At 33.9% G+C, this 20,935-nt stretch overlaps 1 protein-coding gene across 1 annotated transcript in view; it reads right to left on the bottom strand.

Annotated features, from left to right (window-relative positions):
* Redic1 (regulator of DNA class I crossover intermediates 1) overlaps positions 1-18,797 on the bottom strand; it is a 55,615-nt gene extending 36,818 nt beyond the window's left edge. Inside the window, exons 1-6 of the mRNA XM_063254553.1 lie at positions 18,665-18,797; positions 5,969-6,008; positions 3,022-3,160; positions 1,646-1,778; positions 1,264-1,312; positions 65-253 (exon numbers count right to left, since the gene is read on the bottom strand). Of these exons, the coding sequence (XP_063110623.1) occupies positions 65-253; positions 1,264-1,312; positions 1,646-1,778; positions 3,022-3,160; positions 5,969-6,008; positions 18,665-18,687 (573 nt within the window). The 5' untranslated portion in view covers positions 18,688-18,797. The remainder of the gene's footprint in view (positions 1-64; positions 254-1,263; positions 1,313-1,645; positions 1,779-3,021; positions 3,161-5,968; positions 6,009-18,664) is intronic.
* Positions 18,798-20,935: the final 2,138 nt, after the last annotated feature.

Genomic DNA, 20,935 nt, shown 5'->3' with positions numbered 1-20,935 from the left:
GAGAAAAATGTATTATACAAATACACTGATGTAAAAATGTTAAAAACTAGTAATTCAAACATACCTGGTCATTTTGTTTTTTTTCAAATGCAACCTTCAGAGGACTAGGCACTACTGTGGGAGTGAAATTTTGTTTTGGAATATGTCTATCAGAAGATAATTCTGTTGAAAAGATTGGTGGAGCAAAACTGCAGTTCTTTGTTCTGATGAAATGAGGTTCAAACATACTATATGAGTCCTTAATTTTTGATGACTATAGGAAAAAAACATAAAACCACTTAGAAAAATACAAACTAAAAAGGAAAGAAAAAAAAAGGAAAAGTTTTATAAATAAAGAAGGGAAGAGTTGAATGGAGAGTAAGGGAACAGGAAAAAAAAAGAATAAATATATATCACACACAGGTACAAATTTCCTCTGATGAATATGATCACTAGGTATACCTAAACGTACCAATAAACTTAATTTAAAAAATAATAAAACTAAAGTAAGTGACAAAGGCAGAGGTTACAGAAGAAAAAGTCCTAAGGAAAGGCAAGTCTGTGACAGGATTCACTAAATGAAAGTGGTCATCAACTAAGTTGTTACTCAGTAACTACTTTCCCTCTGTCTTCCTACCTTCTGCTCCTGTCTACCCCCAAGTTTCATTCCTGTCTGCTCCTCTCTGATGACAGGAAATCCAAGTATCATTAATCTACCTATCAAGGTATGGGATTCTCAAAGGATTATTTCAGTGTCACTGCTATTACCATTCTGGCAAATAAAGGGAAAAAAGAAGCACTAATAATATGGAATTAAACAAAATTTCAAGCTTTCATAACAATACACATTTCAAGTTAGTTAAATTTTGCTTACTAAGAAATACTTGTTACATTTTGAAGAAAAATCATCTTGAGATAAAGGTGAGGACCAAATAGCATAATTTGATATAAAATAATGTTGAAGAAATAAATTGTTCAATAAACATGTGAATTTAAAAAAAAATACCCTAAGTGAATTGTCTTTTGCAACTCTTCACTAACAAGCAGAATCAATGTTACATACATTTAGGCCAAGTCACATTTCCAATATCCTGAAAGGATTCTCACAAGCTATCGATTAAAATATCCTTAAAATATGGGTTTTCTACACTGGAAAGCTTTTTAATAATCATTTAAAAGAGCATAAATTTTTAAAGGATAATTTTCCCCAAAATTCAAAAATTTATTTAGTGGAATGTCACAATTGTTAAAATATCTTACGAAAAAAATGTTTTAAAGTCTTACCTGAACTGGGCCACATCCTTCCTTGTTACCTAGTTTTTGACAGTGAGTACTACAGAAAAGAACATTTTAAGGTGAAAAATATAAAAAGCAATAATATTTTTATGTATTTAAAACAATGTCCTACATAAGCAAATTTCTACAAAACTGTAAGTAAATCATTCTAAGGTCATAACATTACTGAGTTTTATGAGAATTAAACATTTTTATGATAAAAATTTGTACAAAATATGTAAGCCATTTAATAAAAGTCCTAATAGTTTTATAATACCATTAGGTAAATAAAAACTGGAGCAAGAAGGTAAGCATCTTGCATATTTCACAGTAAATAAAAGTATCAACAAATAATGAAACATCTAGTAATAAAACATCAGCTAAAACTCACTTGTTCTCTGTATCATCGAGGCAGAGTTTAGAAGGCAAACGAGGAGGTGACACTGGAAGCTCTAACTCATACTGTCTTAGAGGCATTTTTATGTCTCTATTCATATTCACATGAACTGGTTTCTTTACAGCTTCTACAGTGAAAAAATGTTAAACTATAATTCAAAGATAAAAATTTTAAAGCACTGTTTGATATATCACATTTATTAAGTAAATATGAATCAAAGAAATTTTACTAAACACTTTCTAGATCTGCTAGAAAAAGTCATTACAGTATTAACTATTACATAATTTAAAAATATTTCTTAATCTTACACACTCTTCAAGAATTGGGCCCTACTAATTCAGTCCTAGTTAATCCTTCTGTTGCAGGATGTTCTGCCATATATTTTCAGCATGCTATATACTTTCGCTATTACAGCACTTTGCGTACTTTATTATTCTTGACTACTTTTTATCTCCTTCATTAGACTTTAAACTATAAACAGTGGAGACTTGTTTCTCTTTATAGAAGACATAGTTTTGTCTGTTCAATACTTTTACCTATTCATCTTTTCTGAAAAATGTTTCTTAATACTCATTACCATAATATATTTCTAATGCAGGCTTTTTCTTTTTCTTTTTTTTTGGTACTGGGAATCGAACTCAGAACTTTGGGCCTGCAAGACAAGCACTGTGCTGTTGAGCTGTATCCCCGGCCCTAATGCAGACTTTCTATCTTCCTTTAAAACATTCTCTTTCTGGGCAAAACAACTGGCTTAGGGGTAGTCATTTGATGAATGATAAACCTAACCCTCAGGTTTTAAATTAAATAGTTCCACTACTAGGGCCTTAGACATTAGTAGAATTAAAAATTTGGAAACAAAGAAATAACTCTTTCTCTAGTTGCAAAACTAGGAGAAGTTAGCAGTATTAATTTCTTAAGGGCATAGTTTGAATCTCACTGATAAATCTAAAAGAAGCAAGCTAATAGCTTACAGGGAAAAAAAACTTAGTAGCACTGAACTCCCTAATTCAAGTTGTCTCTGAGGCCCATTATATCATCATCTTTCCTTTTACTTGAAGAGCAAATATATATATGAGTAAATACATTTGTAACTTTCTGCCTAGAAAGAGTGATACAATAACTGATGCTACAGCATGGTAAATTAAGATCTAATAAATAAATTTTGTAGAACACATATATAATCTGAAAACAAAGACAAATGGACTAAACAACAAATTATAAGTAAATATTAAGGTTCTAATTGAAGAACAAACCAAGTTTTAAAATAAATTTTCTACATGCTTTGAATTCTAAAATCCAAACTAAACAGAAAGTTAAATGTTGTTATAAACACATCAATGTCAAAACAAAATGGTACTGGAAAGACTTACCAGGTGTTTTCTTCTTACAAGATATCTGATTTACTATATGCAGGTTGAGAAGGTCTAAACTGACTGTGGAATTTTTGACAGGAGACAAAACTCCCAGTAATTTCATTTTTGATTTTAACTTATTCCTTTCAAAGTATTCCTAAAGTACATAAAAAAAGTTTAATGTACCAGATAGGTGGTTTAAGATAAAATCATACATAAAAAGCACTAATGCTATTAAACCACTAATATTTTTATATTTTGTGATATCATCTTTATATGCTTACACATAAAGTCAATTATATGAAACTTCAAGCTTACCTAAAGATTGTAAGTTTTCTAATCTTTCTTTTGTTATTATAACTTTTAAACTAGAAACTTAAAAAGGGATTTCCAGATATCAAAAATTTAGAAATTATCTGTACATGGAAAAAACATTAATGAGACTGGTAATGTGACAAAAAACTTGTTTTTCTACAGAGTATGCTACCCTGCAAACATGAAAAGCCTTAAAAAGATACAGCTAAGTGCCACTAAACGTCAACTGAAGTGAGAAGAAAAAACAGGTCTGCAAGTACTAATCTAAAAACACTTACCTCCTTGCTATCCCTTTGTGACTCCTGATGTTCACTGGTGTTTTTAAAACTCACTTGCAAATAATTATCATGCTTCATGCAGTTTTTATTTTCCTGGCTGTTGGAACTATAATTATTCTTCCGTATCTTTGTTATCTTTTTTCTAATTAAATCCTTAATCTATCAAGTTCAAAAGCATTTATTTAATATTTATCTTTGAGCAATTTTTAAGTATTAGATACGGTAATAAATTCTTTTTAAAATGTTCTCTTTCACTAAATAATTCATAATACAACTCCCTAAGCTGGTTTATAAATGTGAACTGTCAAAAGTAAGAAAATTCTAGGCTGGCAAAAACTTTAATGCAAATAGTTACATTTGAAAGCGGTCACATTATTATATTTTTAAAAGGTTAAGGGTTTTTCACATTAATATCTTGGAATATTGTCAATTACAATCAACTTCTAAAATCATTAAAACACTTGTAAAACTAAGAGAGATCTTCTAGGTATCAACCAAACAAGCAAATGTTCTATTGAACAAAATAAATCATAGAAACATACAGTCATATTTCATGTGGTTTACAACCCTAAATTCGACTAAAATGTCTTTAAAAGATCACACTGGTTCAGCAATGAAATAACCTTTAGGATTTTAGGATCACTAAGTCAATGTTAGATCTTTAGTTGATGGTATTTTGGAATTAAGATGTTACTTCTTAAAATACTGTATTTTATGATGGACGAAATCGTAAGACAACACAATTATAACTGAGTGTAATAAGAGAGGGTACAAAACCCTTAGAAAGGGTATGTAAATTATGGTTCTGGGAAAGAATGAGTAGGGGGAAGACAGGAAGACAAGGAAAGTTTCTTAGGAAGTGATTCTAAGATAGGGATAAGTCAGAGTTAGCCAAAGAGGGTAGAAGTAGACGGTTCCAGGAACAAGGACACACTGCAAAAGAGTATCCCTTCATTGCAAAAAATCATGCTCAGCTCGAATCTGTGTTCATAGGACAAAAGGCATGTGACAAAACTAGGCTCAATTTTTCTGTCAAGTTTCACTTGGTAGAAACAATTAAGAAAACAATTTGAAAATATAAACAATCAAAGAAACAAAAACTAGAGAAGGTGTCAAAGAAAATATGGAAGGAACGTATTTCGACATGAAAGGTGCAATAGTAGACTGTGTTGTGATGATATATTAAAATGCTGGGCTGGCCAAGTGTGATGGCACACACCTTAATTCCAGCACTTGGGAGGATAAGGCTAGAGGATTGTTGCAAATTCGAGACCAATCTGGGCTACAAAATAGCCCACGGCCAGCCTCACCTGCATAATGAGACCCTGTCTCAAAATACAAAAAATAAATAAACAAAATTCAAAAAAAGTAAAATGCTGGACTGAAAGGTATTCTTTCAATTCAGCAACATAAAGTTCATTATAGACCAGATCAAGAACTATATGGGGCTGCAGGTTGAGATGTATATTGGAAGTGAAAGTTGGAAAGAAAGATGATCTAGAGAGGCCAAATATCATAACTGTCACTTGGTTTTCTTTACATTTTACTACTTTTAGTCATATTGATATACTGGGTTTTGGTTTCTTGTTTATCTTCCTGTTTTTCTAAAAGGAATATTACTGCATGGATTCTTCTATGAGTTGCTTCTTTTGCTTAATATTACGTACTTGAGATTGATCTACACCAATTACACATAGCTGACACATTTGCACTGCTATACCATTATTCGGGTATGTCAAAATTTAACAAAGCTATGGCCAACGAACAATACAGTTGTTTGTATCCTTCCATTCTTCTTACTTCTCAGTGCATGTCTTTCTCCTCTTTTTACTATTTGGAAATAACAGTGACCCAGTCTTGTACATGTCTCCAAGTACATATATGCGAGTTTTTCTTAGACACATACTTCTGTCATAAGTATATGCATGCTCAAATCTGCTATGTAATATAGTCAATGTAGTAACAATAAATGAAGTAGAACTTAGACCACACTGCCATGAAAGTACTCTAATGTAAAGAGGATTTGAATTACAGTGTTAACACTATGGGTAGTGACATAGGGTCAGATTTATGATACACTTTAGAACTAAAAAGATTGAAAAAGTCAACGATTATTTTGAAGTTATCCTGAGCAAAAATGGTTGGGAGAAAATATTTCAGTTTCACTTAGGTGAATTTATTAATGATGGAAAAATATTTCAGAAAAACAACATTTGGATAAGGCTAGCACATTTCTAAGATGACAAAAAGTAATCTATTAACTAGTGATTTTTTTACTGTTTTTTTGAAATTCTGTATTACTTGTACCCTTTTACTGTTTTTTTTCTTTCTTTAAATAAAAAAAAAAAACCAGCACAAAAAATTTTCTTTACCTTTTGCCTTCTTTTTTCCTGCTTGATCAGAACCCTGGTCCTAAAAAGAAGCAAAGACAAGACACAAAAATTACAGATTTGGTTTCTAAGATGACTCCATTTTAGTTGAAGACTTAAAATTAAAATCTAAACCTGTATTACTTCCTGAGAAGAAACTGAAAATGTTCTTAGGAAGCTGGAAAGTCTAAGATTAACCTATTAGAAGATGTGATGCCTGGCCAGGGCCCATCTTCTGGTTCGCAGATGATGATGCTTATTGTATCTTCACATGCTAAAAGAGGTAAGCTAGCTTTCTCTTTTATAAGGGCCTTAATCCCACTTATTTTAGAAAATCAAAAATCTACTTAACATGAATAATTTAGCACAAAAGTCTGAATTATAAAACTAAGATAAAGAGAAATTAGTGCATTGAAAAGCATATATCACTGAGATGGTCTCAACTGATAGCAATATTCTTGGACAACACTTTCATTTTCTTTGTATTTCAAAAGTCTACTGGAACCAAAAGGGAATAAAGAGCGGATAACAATCTATTCAGAATCTAAGGAAATATGAAGCTTGACCTTCATGATTAGTAAGAAAAGGTATCACAGCTTTCTGTCCACATATTGACAAGCAACAGAAATGAATTACCCACAGTTCTGGAGGCTGTGAAAACCATCATTAAGGGGCTAACAAAATCAGGTGTCTGTAGAGGATCCATTTTCTGGTTCATAGAACATGCCTTCACAATGTATTCTCTTTGTATCTTCACATGGTAAAAAGATGAACACTCTCCCTGGGCTATTTCCAAGGGTACTAATCTCAATCATGAAGGTTTCTGCTGTTATGATCTAATCACCTCCAAAGGTTCCACCTCCAAAACCATCACTCCTGTTGGTATTCCAACATATGAATGGAGGAGAAAGACATAAATATTTAGAACACAGTACCTTCTTAAAAAAAAAAAAAAACTAGTCATTATGGATGACCCTTGTGTCAAAATAACAGTGCAGTATTTAACACTTATAAAATGCCCATTCAATCAATAATCAGGGAGTGCTACTGTGCTATGCACAGGCCACTGGGAGTCAGTGCCATTTGTGGGGGAGGAAGAAGCCAACAAGAAGTCAAGCACCTCCTGAGTTGGCACCAAGCACAAACCTCAGGAAGGAGAATTAGACACCAGCCGCTTCCAGCACGGACAGGGAGACAAGAAGAGGCAATGTGTTCCACCCCACCCTTGTGTAAGCAATCGCCTAATCTGGAGAAACACAGGCTGAGAGGATAGCTATTGAGGTAAAACACAACTTAATGCTCAGAGTGTTTAGTTTTTCACTGACTTTGCAGGTCTAAAGCCAAGTGGTCTGATCATCTATGCAGAGGATAATGGTACACAGTGTGGCATCTAGGGGGGAATCTCCTTCTGAAGGTGACAGTCATTGTCAGCTTCTTATCTTGTTTTGAAGTCCTGTATCATTTTCACTGTTTTATTTGGTTGAATTTTATTCTGTTTTGTCTTGCTTGATTTTATATCTGATGGCATGGGCAGCTATTTCAAATATAACAATATTTAGTATGGCAGCCATTTGGGGTTTACTATTATCTTGTTTTGAACTCCACATTGTTTTATTGGTTCTATTCTATTCTGTTTTGCTTGACTTTAATATGTCTGAAGGTATGGACAGCTATCTTGAAGAGGCATTATGGAAACCATTGTTGATTTCCTATTATCTTGTTTTGAAATCCTGTGTCAGAGTTTTGTTTTGATTTAGTTTTATTCTGTTTCATTGTGCTTGGTTTTATTCTCTTTAAAATATAAATTACCAAAAAAACGGAGTGTTATAAAACATTCTACTTATCTTTCAGATATGAAAATAGTATCAAACTCAGTATATAAGAATCATAAAATGATAAAATGTATCTTAATTGTATGACATTACACAATGTCAAAATAACTGCTGAGGAGCACTACATTATCTAGCACTGTTCTAATTACTTCAGACACTGTACATATATAAACTCATTAAATCTTCACAGCAATTCTATTTCTGAATCCAATTTATGGACAAGACATTAAGTATTCTGTCCACGGTCACAGTGCTAATAAGTGACACTAGCAAGACTCAAATCCATAAAGTCTTATTTGGAAACTTTTAATCAAACTACTTTATACTGCCCTTCTAGTATGTCAACTGAGAATATATAAAGATGTTCATTATTACCAATGATTTTCATATATATCATGAATGACACTGAATATTTTGACTCCTTCAACTAAATTTCTCATTTAATGTACTATTAGCTATGTCTTAGTTGTTCACTTTGCATTTATTGATCCTTCATCTTCTGATCTATAGTGCATCATAAATACACTGTGGCCATTTCAACTTAAAAAATGAAGATGTAAGGAAATTATATTGACTTACTTTATTATGTGCTAGGTCACATTTTAGAGATGAATTTATTCTCTATTATTTCTTACTGCATAATTATTAGTTCCACATTCAGTACAATTGGGAACAAGTGGAAGTCTAAATGTTCTCCATGTATACATAAATCAATTTTGTCCAGGTCGGTATTCCATTATCTAGGACACTTACAGATTCTACAGCACTGTCCTCTACAATAGGGGAATTTTTCCTACTATATTTTTTTTATTCACAACTTTCAATATAGTTAAAATTCCATTTAAATGTTAATTTATTCATGATATTTATATATGCTTTTAAAAATAACTTTTATCAGTGTCACTCTAATTTTTGTCTTAAAATGTGAATTACTGGAGACTCAGAGGTGAAACAGAGGGTGAAAATAAGGTTCATCTTTTTTTTTTCCCCCTGGTACTGGGAATGGAACTCAGGATCTTGTGCTTGCCAGGCTGGTGCTTATGCTGCTGAGCTGTATCACTGACTGACATTCATCTTTTTAACAATAATTACTATGTTAATCTAGAATATAGATTGTTAAAGAAATACATTGCAACCACCTCATTCAATGAAAGCTTGAATGAACTGCCATTATACCTACATATTTAAAAGAAAATCAACAGGCCATACTTGTTCATTCATACTTGTTATTCATGGAACACTGAAAGAATAAAGATATTCATTACATTATTCTTTGATAAGAAAAAAGGAGAGAAATGTAAAGGAATTAAGGGAGGGAAAGGAGGAAGGGAGGAGAAAGAAAAAAAAAAAACAGGAAACAAGAGAGGAAAACCATGGTAGCTACAAGAAATTCATCAGGAGTTCCTAACCCTTGCTATTCTTTCTAATAAGATTTAAAAAGAAATGCTGATTAAATAAGAAAAAAAAAGACATAAACACAGTAAGGCTGTCGAAGAAACACCTGTGAATGAGGTACTATAAAGGAGTTGATGAAACTATGTACAAATTAAGCATTATGGGTATCATACTTACATTACAGTATCCTTACATTATCCATCTTAAATTCTTCCTTTAAAAAAAATTTGGGGGAGGGGGGAAGCCAGACCCCAGGCTTACCCCTGACTCAGGAACATTTGTGGACTGCAGGGGGCGAGAACAAAGATTCAGCAAGAAGCCTTCCATGGGAACTAGCACCATGGGTGACCTGCCACCAGTGGGGGTGGAGGGGACAGCCAGACCCCAGCCCCTTCCGGGCATGGCTGGCAGACAAGAGCCAAACCTCCACCCCATAAGCAACTGGCTGACCTGGAGAAACACAGGCTGCAATGACAGCTGTTGAGGTGAAATGCAATCTGATGCTTGTGGTGTTTTGGTGTTTCACTGACCTGGCAGGTCTAGGGCCAGCAGTCTGATTATCTATTCAAAGGATAAAGGTATGCAGTATGGCAACTAGGGGTGATCTCCTTCTGAAGGTGGTAGCTACTATTCCCTATTATTTTGTTTTGAAGTCCTGTATCATTTTCACTGTTTTGTTGGGTTGGATTTTATATTTTTGTTTTGTTTGATTTTGTTATATCCGATGGCATGAGCAGCTATGTCAAATATAGCAAAATATATTATGGTAGCCATTTTGGATTTATTATTGTTTTGTTTTGAAGTCCTTTATTGCATTCATTGTTTTGTTTTTATTGGTACCATTCTGTTCTGTTCTGTTTAATTTTTACTATGTCTGAAGGTTTTTACAGCTAATTTGAAGACAATCAGAGGCATTATGGTAACTATTGTTGATTTTGTATAGTTTTGAAGTCCTGTATCACTTATAGTGGTTTGTTTTGATTGGTTTTATTCTGTTTTACTTTCTTTGGTTTCATCCTCTTCAAGCTCCTTTTGTTTTCTTCTTGTTTATTTGTACACTGATTAATTTCCAAGGAAACAATATGTAAAGAAACTGTTTCAGAATGTTAAGATCTTGTAATACTATCTTAACCACAATTGTAAAATGTAAAGAAAGCTAATCGAGCAATGAATAGCAAATTAAAAACAGTATTTCATGCTTTTTGCCACCTTAAAATTAATATTAACATAAAACATCGAAAGCTAACATTACTAGCTAGTGGACTTATTAAGATTCAAGACAGTAATTAGCCCAGAAAAAGTACTTACATTGCTTTTCAAAAAAAACTAAAGCGGGTCAACCTGATGTGTTAGGAATAATAATGATTTATGTTAGAATATTATGTCTTTTAAATGCATTTCTTTTATAATACATGAGGAAGGATTTTAGAGAAGTATAAATTACAAAAAGAATTTTAAAAATGCAACAGTAGATATTTACGTGACACTAGAGATCATAGAGCCTAATTAAAGTAGGTTTTCATGACTAAGTTACAGTATTTTCATATAGAAAATATTATTCCATAGTTCTGGGCTATAATCATAAACAGAATAATCGGAATCATACATTGGAAGAGATTTTAGAAATGTAAATGACACTCCAATACAGAAGTGTATTTCAGGCTGTTCATACTGCCATTAAACCAGGAAGAGAAATGAATTTGTTCATTGTTCCATTAACACTGTTTCTAAAATTTAGAAATAGTCTCAGAACACTAAACATGTTTCCATTAAATTTAATAAACTAGCACTTAAATACAATTTAGCAATTCATTTTATAGTTAAAAAAATGTATGTTTTCCATACAAACATTCCAGTCTTACAATTAGCTAGATTTCAATTTTAGGAAGAAACATATTACATAAAAAACCTCCTCAGACTTCTAAATGTTTTAAAAGATTAAAGAAATAAGGGTAGAAAATGAACTGAGACAAAATTTACAGTTAAGTTTAAGAAGTAACTAGTAAGTCCTTAGTTTGTTCCTATTAAAAGAAATATTTTAATAGTAATGATGATAGTAATATTTATAAATTTCAGCAACAATACTATAAATACATTAGTTTTAACAGCTAGCAATCATTGACTCTGACTATATCTCAAACATATGTTTAAAGGTTCTTCATTTCAAAGCTCAGTAAACTTCCAAATAATTCCATTCAACCATCTGGGTTAACCTTAGCATTATTAACTATATGATCACTATCTAAAATTAAATAACGTTAATTCAATGCTCATTATATCTAGAAATCAAGAGTTTCTTCATTTACTATCCAAATAGGATACTTAAGAGAAAAAGGAAAGCTAATAATATTACTACAATTATATATGTATGTGTATATATACAGATATACACATTAAAGTTTTATTTATGAATCAAAATATTGATTTTTGTTGTCAAATCTCTAAAATATTCTATATAAAGTATTTTTAAAAATAAATTTAAGAACCAGGTGTTGTGGTGCACACCTGCAATCCCAGCACTCTGGAGGCTCGAGAGGATTGCTGGGAGTTCGAAGCCACCCTAGGCTACAAAGTAAGCTCAAGGCCAGCCTGAACTGCACAGCAAAACCATTTCAGAAAGACAATAAATAAATAAATTTAATTATAACACATTAAAATTTTATACAGATATATCTAGCAAGTATATCTCCAGGACAGTAAAGCACACATATTCATTATACCAATTATCAAAAAGCTAAGCAATGAGCATAAACTGAAAAATTATTTTTGCATTAATATAAACAATTAAGGGCTGGTGATATAGCTTAATGGCATAAGCACCTATCTGGCAAGTACATAGTCATGAGTTCAATCCCCAATGACAAAAAAAAAATTAAGGTTTATTTTTCTCTAATACTACGTTGCTGTTTTCAGAAAACGAAAGTCCTTCTTTCAATATGGATACATTATATTTTCTTCATAAAATTGCCAGCAATCCTATTCAAAACTGCATTTGGTTAATAAATTTAAGGCAAAACTTCAATCATGGCTTCTGCATAAACCACATTATTTTTAATTGAGAAAATTCTTTCTTAACAGATAATGAAGTACCAGCATGTTGGGCTCAGATAATGAGCTCAGCAAATTTTGCCAAACATCTTGTTTTTGTTAAAGCTGATACATAACATAAGAGCTGTACGTATTTATGGATTATCATGATATTTTGGTATGTTAAATGTTATATTTTTAAGTCAGGTTAAAGATATAACTCCTCAAACATTTATAATTTACAATGAAACCTCTCAAAACACTCAAAATGCTTCCTTCTAGCTTTCTGAGATACACAGTACATTATCTTTACCCACTGTCACCTTCCTATTCAAATGTAGGCCAAAATTTTTTACTCTCGTATAACTGTAACTTTGTACCCATTAAACACCCTTTACCCTATAAGCCCTCCCCTCCACTCTAGCCCAAATATTTTCACAAATACTTTCCATGCTAAACCACTTAGAGCAGCAATGGTACTGTCAGTGATATAAACAGCCTGCTACAGCACACATGCCATAGGTTTACCAACAACTTAAGAATATCTCCCTTTTTTTGTTTTTCTGTAGTGGAATCAAACTCAGGTCTTCGTGCTTGCCAGACAGGCACTGTGCTACTGCACTCCAGCACTTCTTCCTTATTTTTACATAATAGAATTTAACAAATAAGTCTGATTCCTGTAAATTTTTCTCCAAATTTAGACAATATTAAACTGTAGGATTCTTCAAATTCATTCTAACACAAAATATAAAATTAAACAATTAAAATAGGCTCTCCATCAAAAAGTCACAATATTCCACTGTAAAATCCAAATACCAAAAATAAAATTGCAAAATAATTTTTTTTTTTGAAACAGGGTCTTGCTGTAGTTCAAACTGGCCTGAAACTCACTATATAGTTGAAACTAGCCTTGAATTCACAGAGATTCTTTTGCATGAGCCTCCCAAGGGCTGGGGTTAGAGGCATGTATCATCATTTTGGGCGCCAAAAGTAAATGTTATGCAAGATTAAGACAGATTGTTGAAAGCTGGATTATCATTGCATGCCTTTCAGAATTAACCACCTTAACATGAGAACTCATTTCATTGCACATGCGGCTCTAACATGGAAGGGATTTTAAAAAGTCACTAAATCTATCTGGGTCCATTTTAATGCACTATTAATGGTAGTTTAATGGTAGTTTATATTTAGTTAATAATAAAAACTCCAAAACAAATGCTAAACTGTGCATGCTCCTAGGATTTCAGGCTTAAACCTCAGGCAAATCAGAATATACATTTAGTTATTATCCACACACAAAAGATGAAGAAAAAAGTATACAAATAAAAGCCATTTTACTGTATGGCTAATTATGGTTAAGCTTCTGGCCCCTTCATTTGAATGTGGCCCTTCCAGGGCTCTGTATCTACTTTTAGATGCTTTTCCCATAATGATAGTTTTCCCACAACCTGAATCTATCCCTGCATAGAGAGGTTTAATAATCAATCTCAACTTCATTACTTGTGGTCCCTGAAAAATGAGTTAGCACTTGTATTGATTAGGCTGGAAGAATACATAGATATATTAGAAAATGAAAATGATATTAATTTTTTTCTAACAGAATTCCAACTGTTACCACTGTTTTGAAGTGTCTCCCAGTTGTATTCCCTTCTACAGATCTCTAACATTCCAAACTAATAATTCTTACATTTTATTAAGTTACCTTTCTTTCTTTTTCTTTCTTTCTTTCTTTTTTGAGACAGGTTCTTGCTATGCAGTTCACACTGGCCTTGACCTCATTTAGTAGCCCAGGCGGGTCTTAAACTTACAACGATCCTTCTGCCTCAGCCTCCGGAGTGCTGGCACCACTCCGGAGGCTGCACCACCATGCCAGGCCTGCACCACCATGCCAGGCTTTTAAATTACTTCTGAATTTGAATGGTTACTTAATGACAGATAAAAGTTCAACTTCTCTATCTGGCTTTCAAACTTACCACCAAGCACACACAAACACACATTTTAAATAATTAAATATATTTTCTTATTTTCAGTATTTTTTATTTATGCAGTGTTTCTTTGATGTTTCTCCATCTGAACCTTCCTTAGTCTTCCTAGAAGTTCTTAGCCTGAACTTCTGATTAGTCAAGACTGCATTTAAAACTATCCTATTCTGTTATTATTCACATTGCCTAGTTTCTGAGTATCATGTATTTTGGGCAAGGTGTGGTGGTTCATGCCTGTGATCCCAGCACTCGGGAGGCTGTGGCTGGACGACCATTATAAGTTTGAGGCCAGCCTGAGCTACGTGATAAGTTCAGAACCAGCCTGAAATGCATGATGAAATGCCATCTCAAAAAAAAAAAAAAAGAAAAAAAGAAAGGTCATATATTTTGGGCCTATAATCTCAAACATTTCAAAATTTAGGGACACATCATTATTTTTCTCCCCCATGAGAATATAACATTTTGAGAAACTGCCAAGATCCATAGTATCATGGTTACTTTTCTCTGGTGGCTGAGACAAAATAGGTGACACCCAAAATGAAGAAGAAAAGGTTTATTTGGCTCACTGTTTTTGTTTTGGGTTTTCTTTCTTTCTTTGGTACCAGGGATCAAACTTACTACTTCATATTTGCCAAGCATGTGCTTATTTAGCCGCTGAGCTAAATCCTTGCCCTAGCTGTTTGTGGAAGTTTCAGCCTATAATCAGCTGGCTCCAAGGCAGGGTGGTATGGCACCAAGGCAACACTTCAAGTCAGCAGCCAGCAAAAGCAGCCAGAGCAAGGTGGTGTGGGGTCGGGAAACATGACAGGACAAGCCTCTTCTCCTCCCTTATATCTACTGTAAACAGGCTACCCCCACCCAAGGCAGGTGTAGCACTCACACCACCTCTGTACCCTCCTCCTGCACAGGCTGAGGATATTTATAAAGTAAGGATCCTGGCTTCCTGCTAAGTCCCTTAAACTTTTAAACTTCTCAAGTTGACACAACTATCAACCATAACACATAGCACTGGGTTTTTGGTTTAGGTGAACTACATTTAGGCCTGTACTTCAAATAATAACCCTTCCTTTTCTTCAATGCCTCAGAACTTCTCCAATGCCTGGATGCCTTTTGGTGACACTGGTAGCATTCTGCAAAAACAATTATACAAATATACTCCCTAAATTTAAAAGTAAAGTCTTTCAATGTATACATATACCGTACTTGTAGATATACATAGTTCAAGGTGATTCTGAATAGTATTCTGTGGCCCAAAAATTGGTTACATCTTTACATTTTCTTTTCCCCTTAACAATTTCATACATAACTCTGAATCTGGAGATTAATAAAGAAAACTGACTAATACACAAAGAAAATAAGAGCATCTTTTCCAAAGCTTAAAAAAAAATAGCCAGTGCTTACATCTTTCCTCTCAAACTCTGTTTTGGAATAATATTTTAATTTTGTCAAGAAAGGATTAAGTGGGGAAAGAAAAATTTTTATATCCAAAAACCTGAAGAATAATTTTCGAGAAAAACAGTCCATTAAGTTGAAAAACCTGACATCAAGTTCTGGTGATAGTCTTGGGAAACACTGCCATGTGGAAGTAAATAAGTTTCTGCTTCAACCAAATCTCCTTTACCCTTACTGAGACTACTGCGAAAGGAAAATTTGTTGTGTCTTTCAAAAATGTCCCAAAACTACAGCTTTAAAGCTAATCTCGTAATTTTTTTAAAGTAAGTGAAGCTTTTTCTCCAAGCTATTAGGTATTCCCATCATAAGACAACATTTTATGTGTGATTAACAGAATCTCTATAGAGCAGCTACAAGTCAAATGCCAAATTTATCTGTGTGAAGACTTCTGCAACTGTAAAATTATGAAGATGTTCCTATCAAATGACTCTGCAGTTAAGACATCACATTTCTATAATGTAAAACAAGAACACTGATTCAAGTGAGCATAGGGAATCAGGTTGCTACCACCAAAACATAACTTGTTATAGCCTGCTTAACTCATTCAGTTGACAAAAAATGTACAGAACCACTTATTGTTTAACTGTCTTCAAATAATCCTTTCAAATTCTTCATATTGTACCTTCCCTATTCCATTTCTTGTAAGAAGTCTTGCTAAAAAAATTGGCCTGATCATTTATTTCACCTTTTTTTTCACCTTTCAAATCTATTTGATTGCTTCTACAGTATTTGTTCGGTGCAATGCTGAACACTTCCAGGCTTAATATAACAATGTTTCTTGGCCAAATTTTCACAGCCCTTTATTTGTGCCACTTTTACAATATTCATCTTTTATATGGCATAGCACAGTGTTTAACATGTTTATGCTGGCTTGAATCACCAGTGGTGCATTCATGACAGTCCCCATTCCATGCCACCTGATGGTTCAGAGCCACCAGCAGCAAGACATACAAATTATGGCCCTGTCGTGAACATACTAAGCATACTGGACTGCTATTTACTATTTGGGAGACCATCGGCAAGTCACTCCATGTTAACTAACTGCTTTAGCTTCCTATTAGTAAAATTAGGTTAACATTGTATCTGCCTTTAAAGATTCTTGTTAAGAAAAAAATGAGCTAATGTACAAAAAGTAGTAGGGCTTGTTGCATATTTAAGTATTATTATAATACTGTTTACTTAATTCTAATCTCGACGTTTTATTCTAAGGTTCTTTTTGCGGAACCAGAATTATTTTTTCTTCTCTGAATCTTGTTAAACTTAACAATGTGCTAAATAGGCACATGCGCACACACACACATGAACACGTAATTGTTTAATTAATGTTGAGTGCTTTGGAATTGTTCTGAAGGAGCTTTGTAATTGCTCTCTTGTCAATCTGCACATCTGTGTTTTAAGTTTTGAACAGTTTACAAAACTGTCAACCAAAAAACACCCTTAGTAATAATGGAGAGTAAATGAGTACTGCAGATGGACTCAGATAAGGATTAAAAACCCTACCATATAGTAACTCGAATCTGATAGTCATTAACAAAAGCACTGCTGCCCTTTAGCTATTAGAGAGCCAAGATCAACTAATCTTGTGTATCCTTGCCTACCCTCTGAAGGGGAGGCACTCAGTTTCTCATTATCAATATAGAGCTTCACCATAAGGAGACCATTCTTTTAAGGAAATTTTACTTGAAACTACATTGTTTATAACATTTCACAGGAATTGTACATTTTATTCTATAATGTATCTATGTTTGATTATGTTTAAAAATAGATTTTCCCCTAATATGAGTAAAATTCTTGGTCTGGCGAGTGGCAACATGTTTATCTATTTGCAGTTTCTGCAGCTTCCTACTCTCTACTGCCTCCAGGTGCAGCCATACCTCATTTCAAGAAAAACAATTCTAGAATGCATTTCCCACACAATACCGCTTTTGTGTCCTCTAAAAATTACTCAGCATAGCCAGAGAAGTTTGTCATATACAAAAGTGTAAAAGCAACAACTGCATTTTAATAGTGCTTAATTCTTTGCAAAATTGTTTGTCTTATTTAATATTTATGTTAAAATACCAAATTCAATCATAACATCGGAATCATGTATCAACTAAATCCTACTGAAGGCTGTAAGTGAATTTTCACTTTTCTCCAAAGTGCAAATGTTCTGCGAGAACAGTAAGAATTCCATTAAATTTCTAAAGTACAACGTTAATGCATTCATTAGGATAGTAAATGCTTGTGCTAAGGTCATCAGGTATGATGTTTACAATACCCGATGGACACAAAAGACATGTTCCTCTTACACATTTTTTAAATGTAAGTGTTTTATATTCTAACTATACCACTACTGTTGTATGTCTACTTGCAACAACAAAATTGTGCATTGGCTTTGTGCTTCAATCAAAACAATTCTCTGGCAACGCTTTTCATCAAATGAAATTCCAGGCCTACACAATTTCTAACATACTGGACTTTAATGTCACTAGGAATATGTTATATAAAACTAAATAATCAACCTATTATACTTCATAAGTCCTTAATACAAAATAAATTTTTAGATATTTTAAGATAGCTTTTCAAGTAGAAAGTGCTCACTACATCTGCCTTTTTAAATCAATAATCTGGAAATGTGATACTGCTGCACCGCCATACATTTAAGTGCAGTCAGGTCTGTGCTATTCGATACTTTCCAAATTCATGCACTGTATATAATCAACCCAAAAGAAGTCCTGAAGCTTAGGCAGTAGGATGGGGCTCAGGTGCTTCAGAGAAGCAGCAGGTAGCCTCACGCACAGCAGACCCCCAGGTGAAACCCCTGGAAAGACAATGGGGAGAAACTGGGCTGATTTTGTTTTAGGAATACGGATATGGTGAGACAAACTCATGCTGGTGTGGATGATGCTTAATAAGCCCACTTGTACAAGTGGGAGCTTTCTACCGGGGCCTACGAAAAAGGCACCATTGCAGGAAAACACGTTCAGGAACACGCAGATTATCACAGCTAGCTCTAGAGCTCCACTTACCGTGAACCCCCGACCCAGTTCATCTCTCCAAACCTCTCCAAAGGGAATCCACTAATATCCCAACAGCTGGAGCCTAAACTCCGTAGCTCTGGGTCAGGCCGCTGCTTCCCAGGTCTGTCAGACAAACGGCCTGAGCACGAACTCCCAACAGGCCCTGCGCCTAAACAGGCTTCTTCCGCTCCAGAGCCCAAGGCGCAAACTCCCGGCAGCCACTGCGAACCAGAAGACACTCTTTCCGGTCTAGAGTTTGAGGACAGCCTTCCGGCCGCCTCTGCGGTTGCCTGAGCTTTTCCTGCGGAGGCCAGGTGACCTGATAGACATGGGGTGAGCAGCCGGACTACAGTCTGGCTTCAATCCTGGTCACCACGCTCAGTCACTCAGTGGGACTGACTATGGTTTCCTAACTCCTCCAAGGCAAGCTTAAATACTTGAAAATATCTGATGTGGCTCCAGGTTTGAAACACTATCATCACCATAATTCTGGGTTGGCCTCTGTTGTCTTTCTTAAGTCAGAGCTGACTTGGATAAGAAAAAGAAGTACGGTTAAAGTTACAGATCTCTAACTCTAAAAATTGTGTTTCCATTGTTTTGTGTTATGACAAATTTTAACCGTATTCTTAACGTACAGCTTTAATATTTTGTGAAACATTTGTTAAAAGAAACATCATACTGTAGCCATTTACTGTGTATTCTATACTTTTGTGAGTTTTTGAGACATCTTAAATCAAAATGTAATACAGCTCCAAAGTCCCAAAGGCTTTAAGTTCTTTACTGGAAAAAAATTAATTCCAAAACAGAAATTGGATTTTGCTGTTCATTTTGTATTGTGCTTGTATCACAAAGCATTTGTTTTGTAAACTGTTCTGTAATACAGGTTGTGAACAAACAAACAGTAAATGTTTAGGTTTTTAAAAATTTGATTATGGTAAAACACATGGCCATCAATCAGTGTGTAACCTCTGAATTCATGTTATAATACATTTTCCTTCAGTCATTATGACATACTACCTAAAATAGAATTATGTCTCAGGGTAGACATCTTGTTTAATATATATCCTAATTTTTAATAACAAAAATCAACTAACATATACCTGGAATTGAATTATACCGAGTTAATTCAGCATGTCAGAGTAAATTAGCCTTCTGCATGCAATGGCCATTGGTTTTCAATAACTAAAGCCATGCAATCAACAGGAGCAGTGGCCTTGTGTGTCAGCCTTTCTTACTTTCAACAGCCTAAAATTTGTTGACTGCATTAACTAGACGAAACACTTTGCTAAAAGGTTGTCTGATTTTTTTTCCTTCTTTGTGTGTGAAAAGACATAAAGGGAAAGTTGACCAATTTGTTAAGGAGTCAAGCACTGAGAGGTTGAGGCTGGAGATTTAGCTCAGCGGCATAAGCTCCTGCCTTGCAAGCAGGTAGTCCTGAGTTCGATCCCTGGTATGGATTAAAAAAAAAAAAAAAAAACAACGGAGGGCTGAGTGGAACCATCTCTTCTCCCTAACTAGAATCATTGCTTTCCTCTCGGCATAGGGAGGTGATAGGAGTGGGAAATTAAACTTAAGAAAATATTAATGTACAAGACACATGCTTGGACAAGATGTTTACTTGGTTTTCCTTCATAGGAAAGGACATGTTCTTAGAAACATGATATGTGTCATGTAGTTACGTGTGAGAGCTGAAATATTGATCAAAAAAGCAATCTTCATAATGTTTATGCCTTCATGAGTAAGGCTAGCATGACTAATAGATAATAAGAGTCAAACATTGTGCTATTTTAGGACCAGTACAGTAATTAGGTAATCTCTTGAGTAAGTAAATGGTTAGGAAAAACAATGATACACATGGACTACTATTTAACATTTTGAGAAGAAAATTAATTCAATGATTATGTCATCCTCTTCATTATAAAACTGATGTTTTACAGGTTATTAGGCACATGTATGTGTAGTTTCTAATACGTGTCCTCTAATATATATGTGGTCCTGCTGTTACATAGATATTGACAATTTCCATGAGAATATACTTATGAGTAGAGTGATTTAGAGAATTATTTTTAGTTGTTCATTTAGAAAATGTTTATTTTTCTCGTATAGATATAATTAACAGTTGAGAAGCTTGAGTGGAAATTAAACTATTTACTACTATAACAAGTGGAAGTTGTTTTAAAACTTTTCCTAGTTTGGAATTCAAATTAAAGTAACATTCTCTGTGTTTTAATTGCATACTGCTAGTATGAAAAAAATGAAAGCACCCTAACCTAAGTTTTT

The sequence above is a fragment of the Cavia porcellus genome, unplaced genomic scaffold (assembly GCF_034190915.1).
Source record: "Cavia porcellus strain 051 isolate PalLab524CR breed Dunkin Hartley unplaced genomic scaffold, mCavPor4.1 scaffold_8, whole genome shotgun sequence".
Taxonomy (NCBI): Eukaryota; Metazoa; Chordata; class Mammalia; order Rodentia; family Caviidae; genus Cavia; species Cavia porcellus.
Note: the sequence above shows the minus strand (reverse complement) of the source record. Positions and strands in the feature narration are given on the sequence as shown.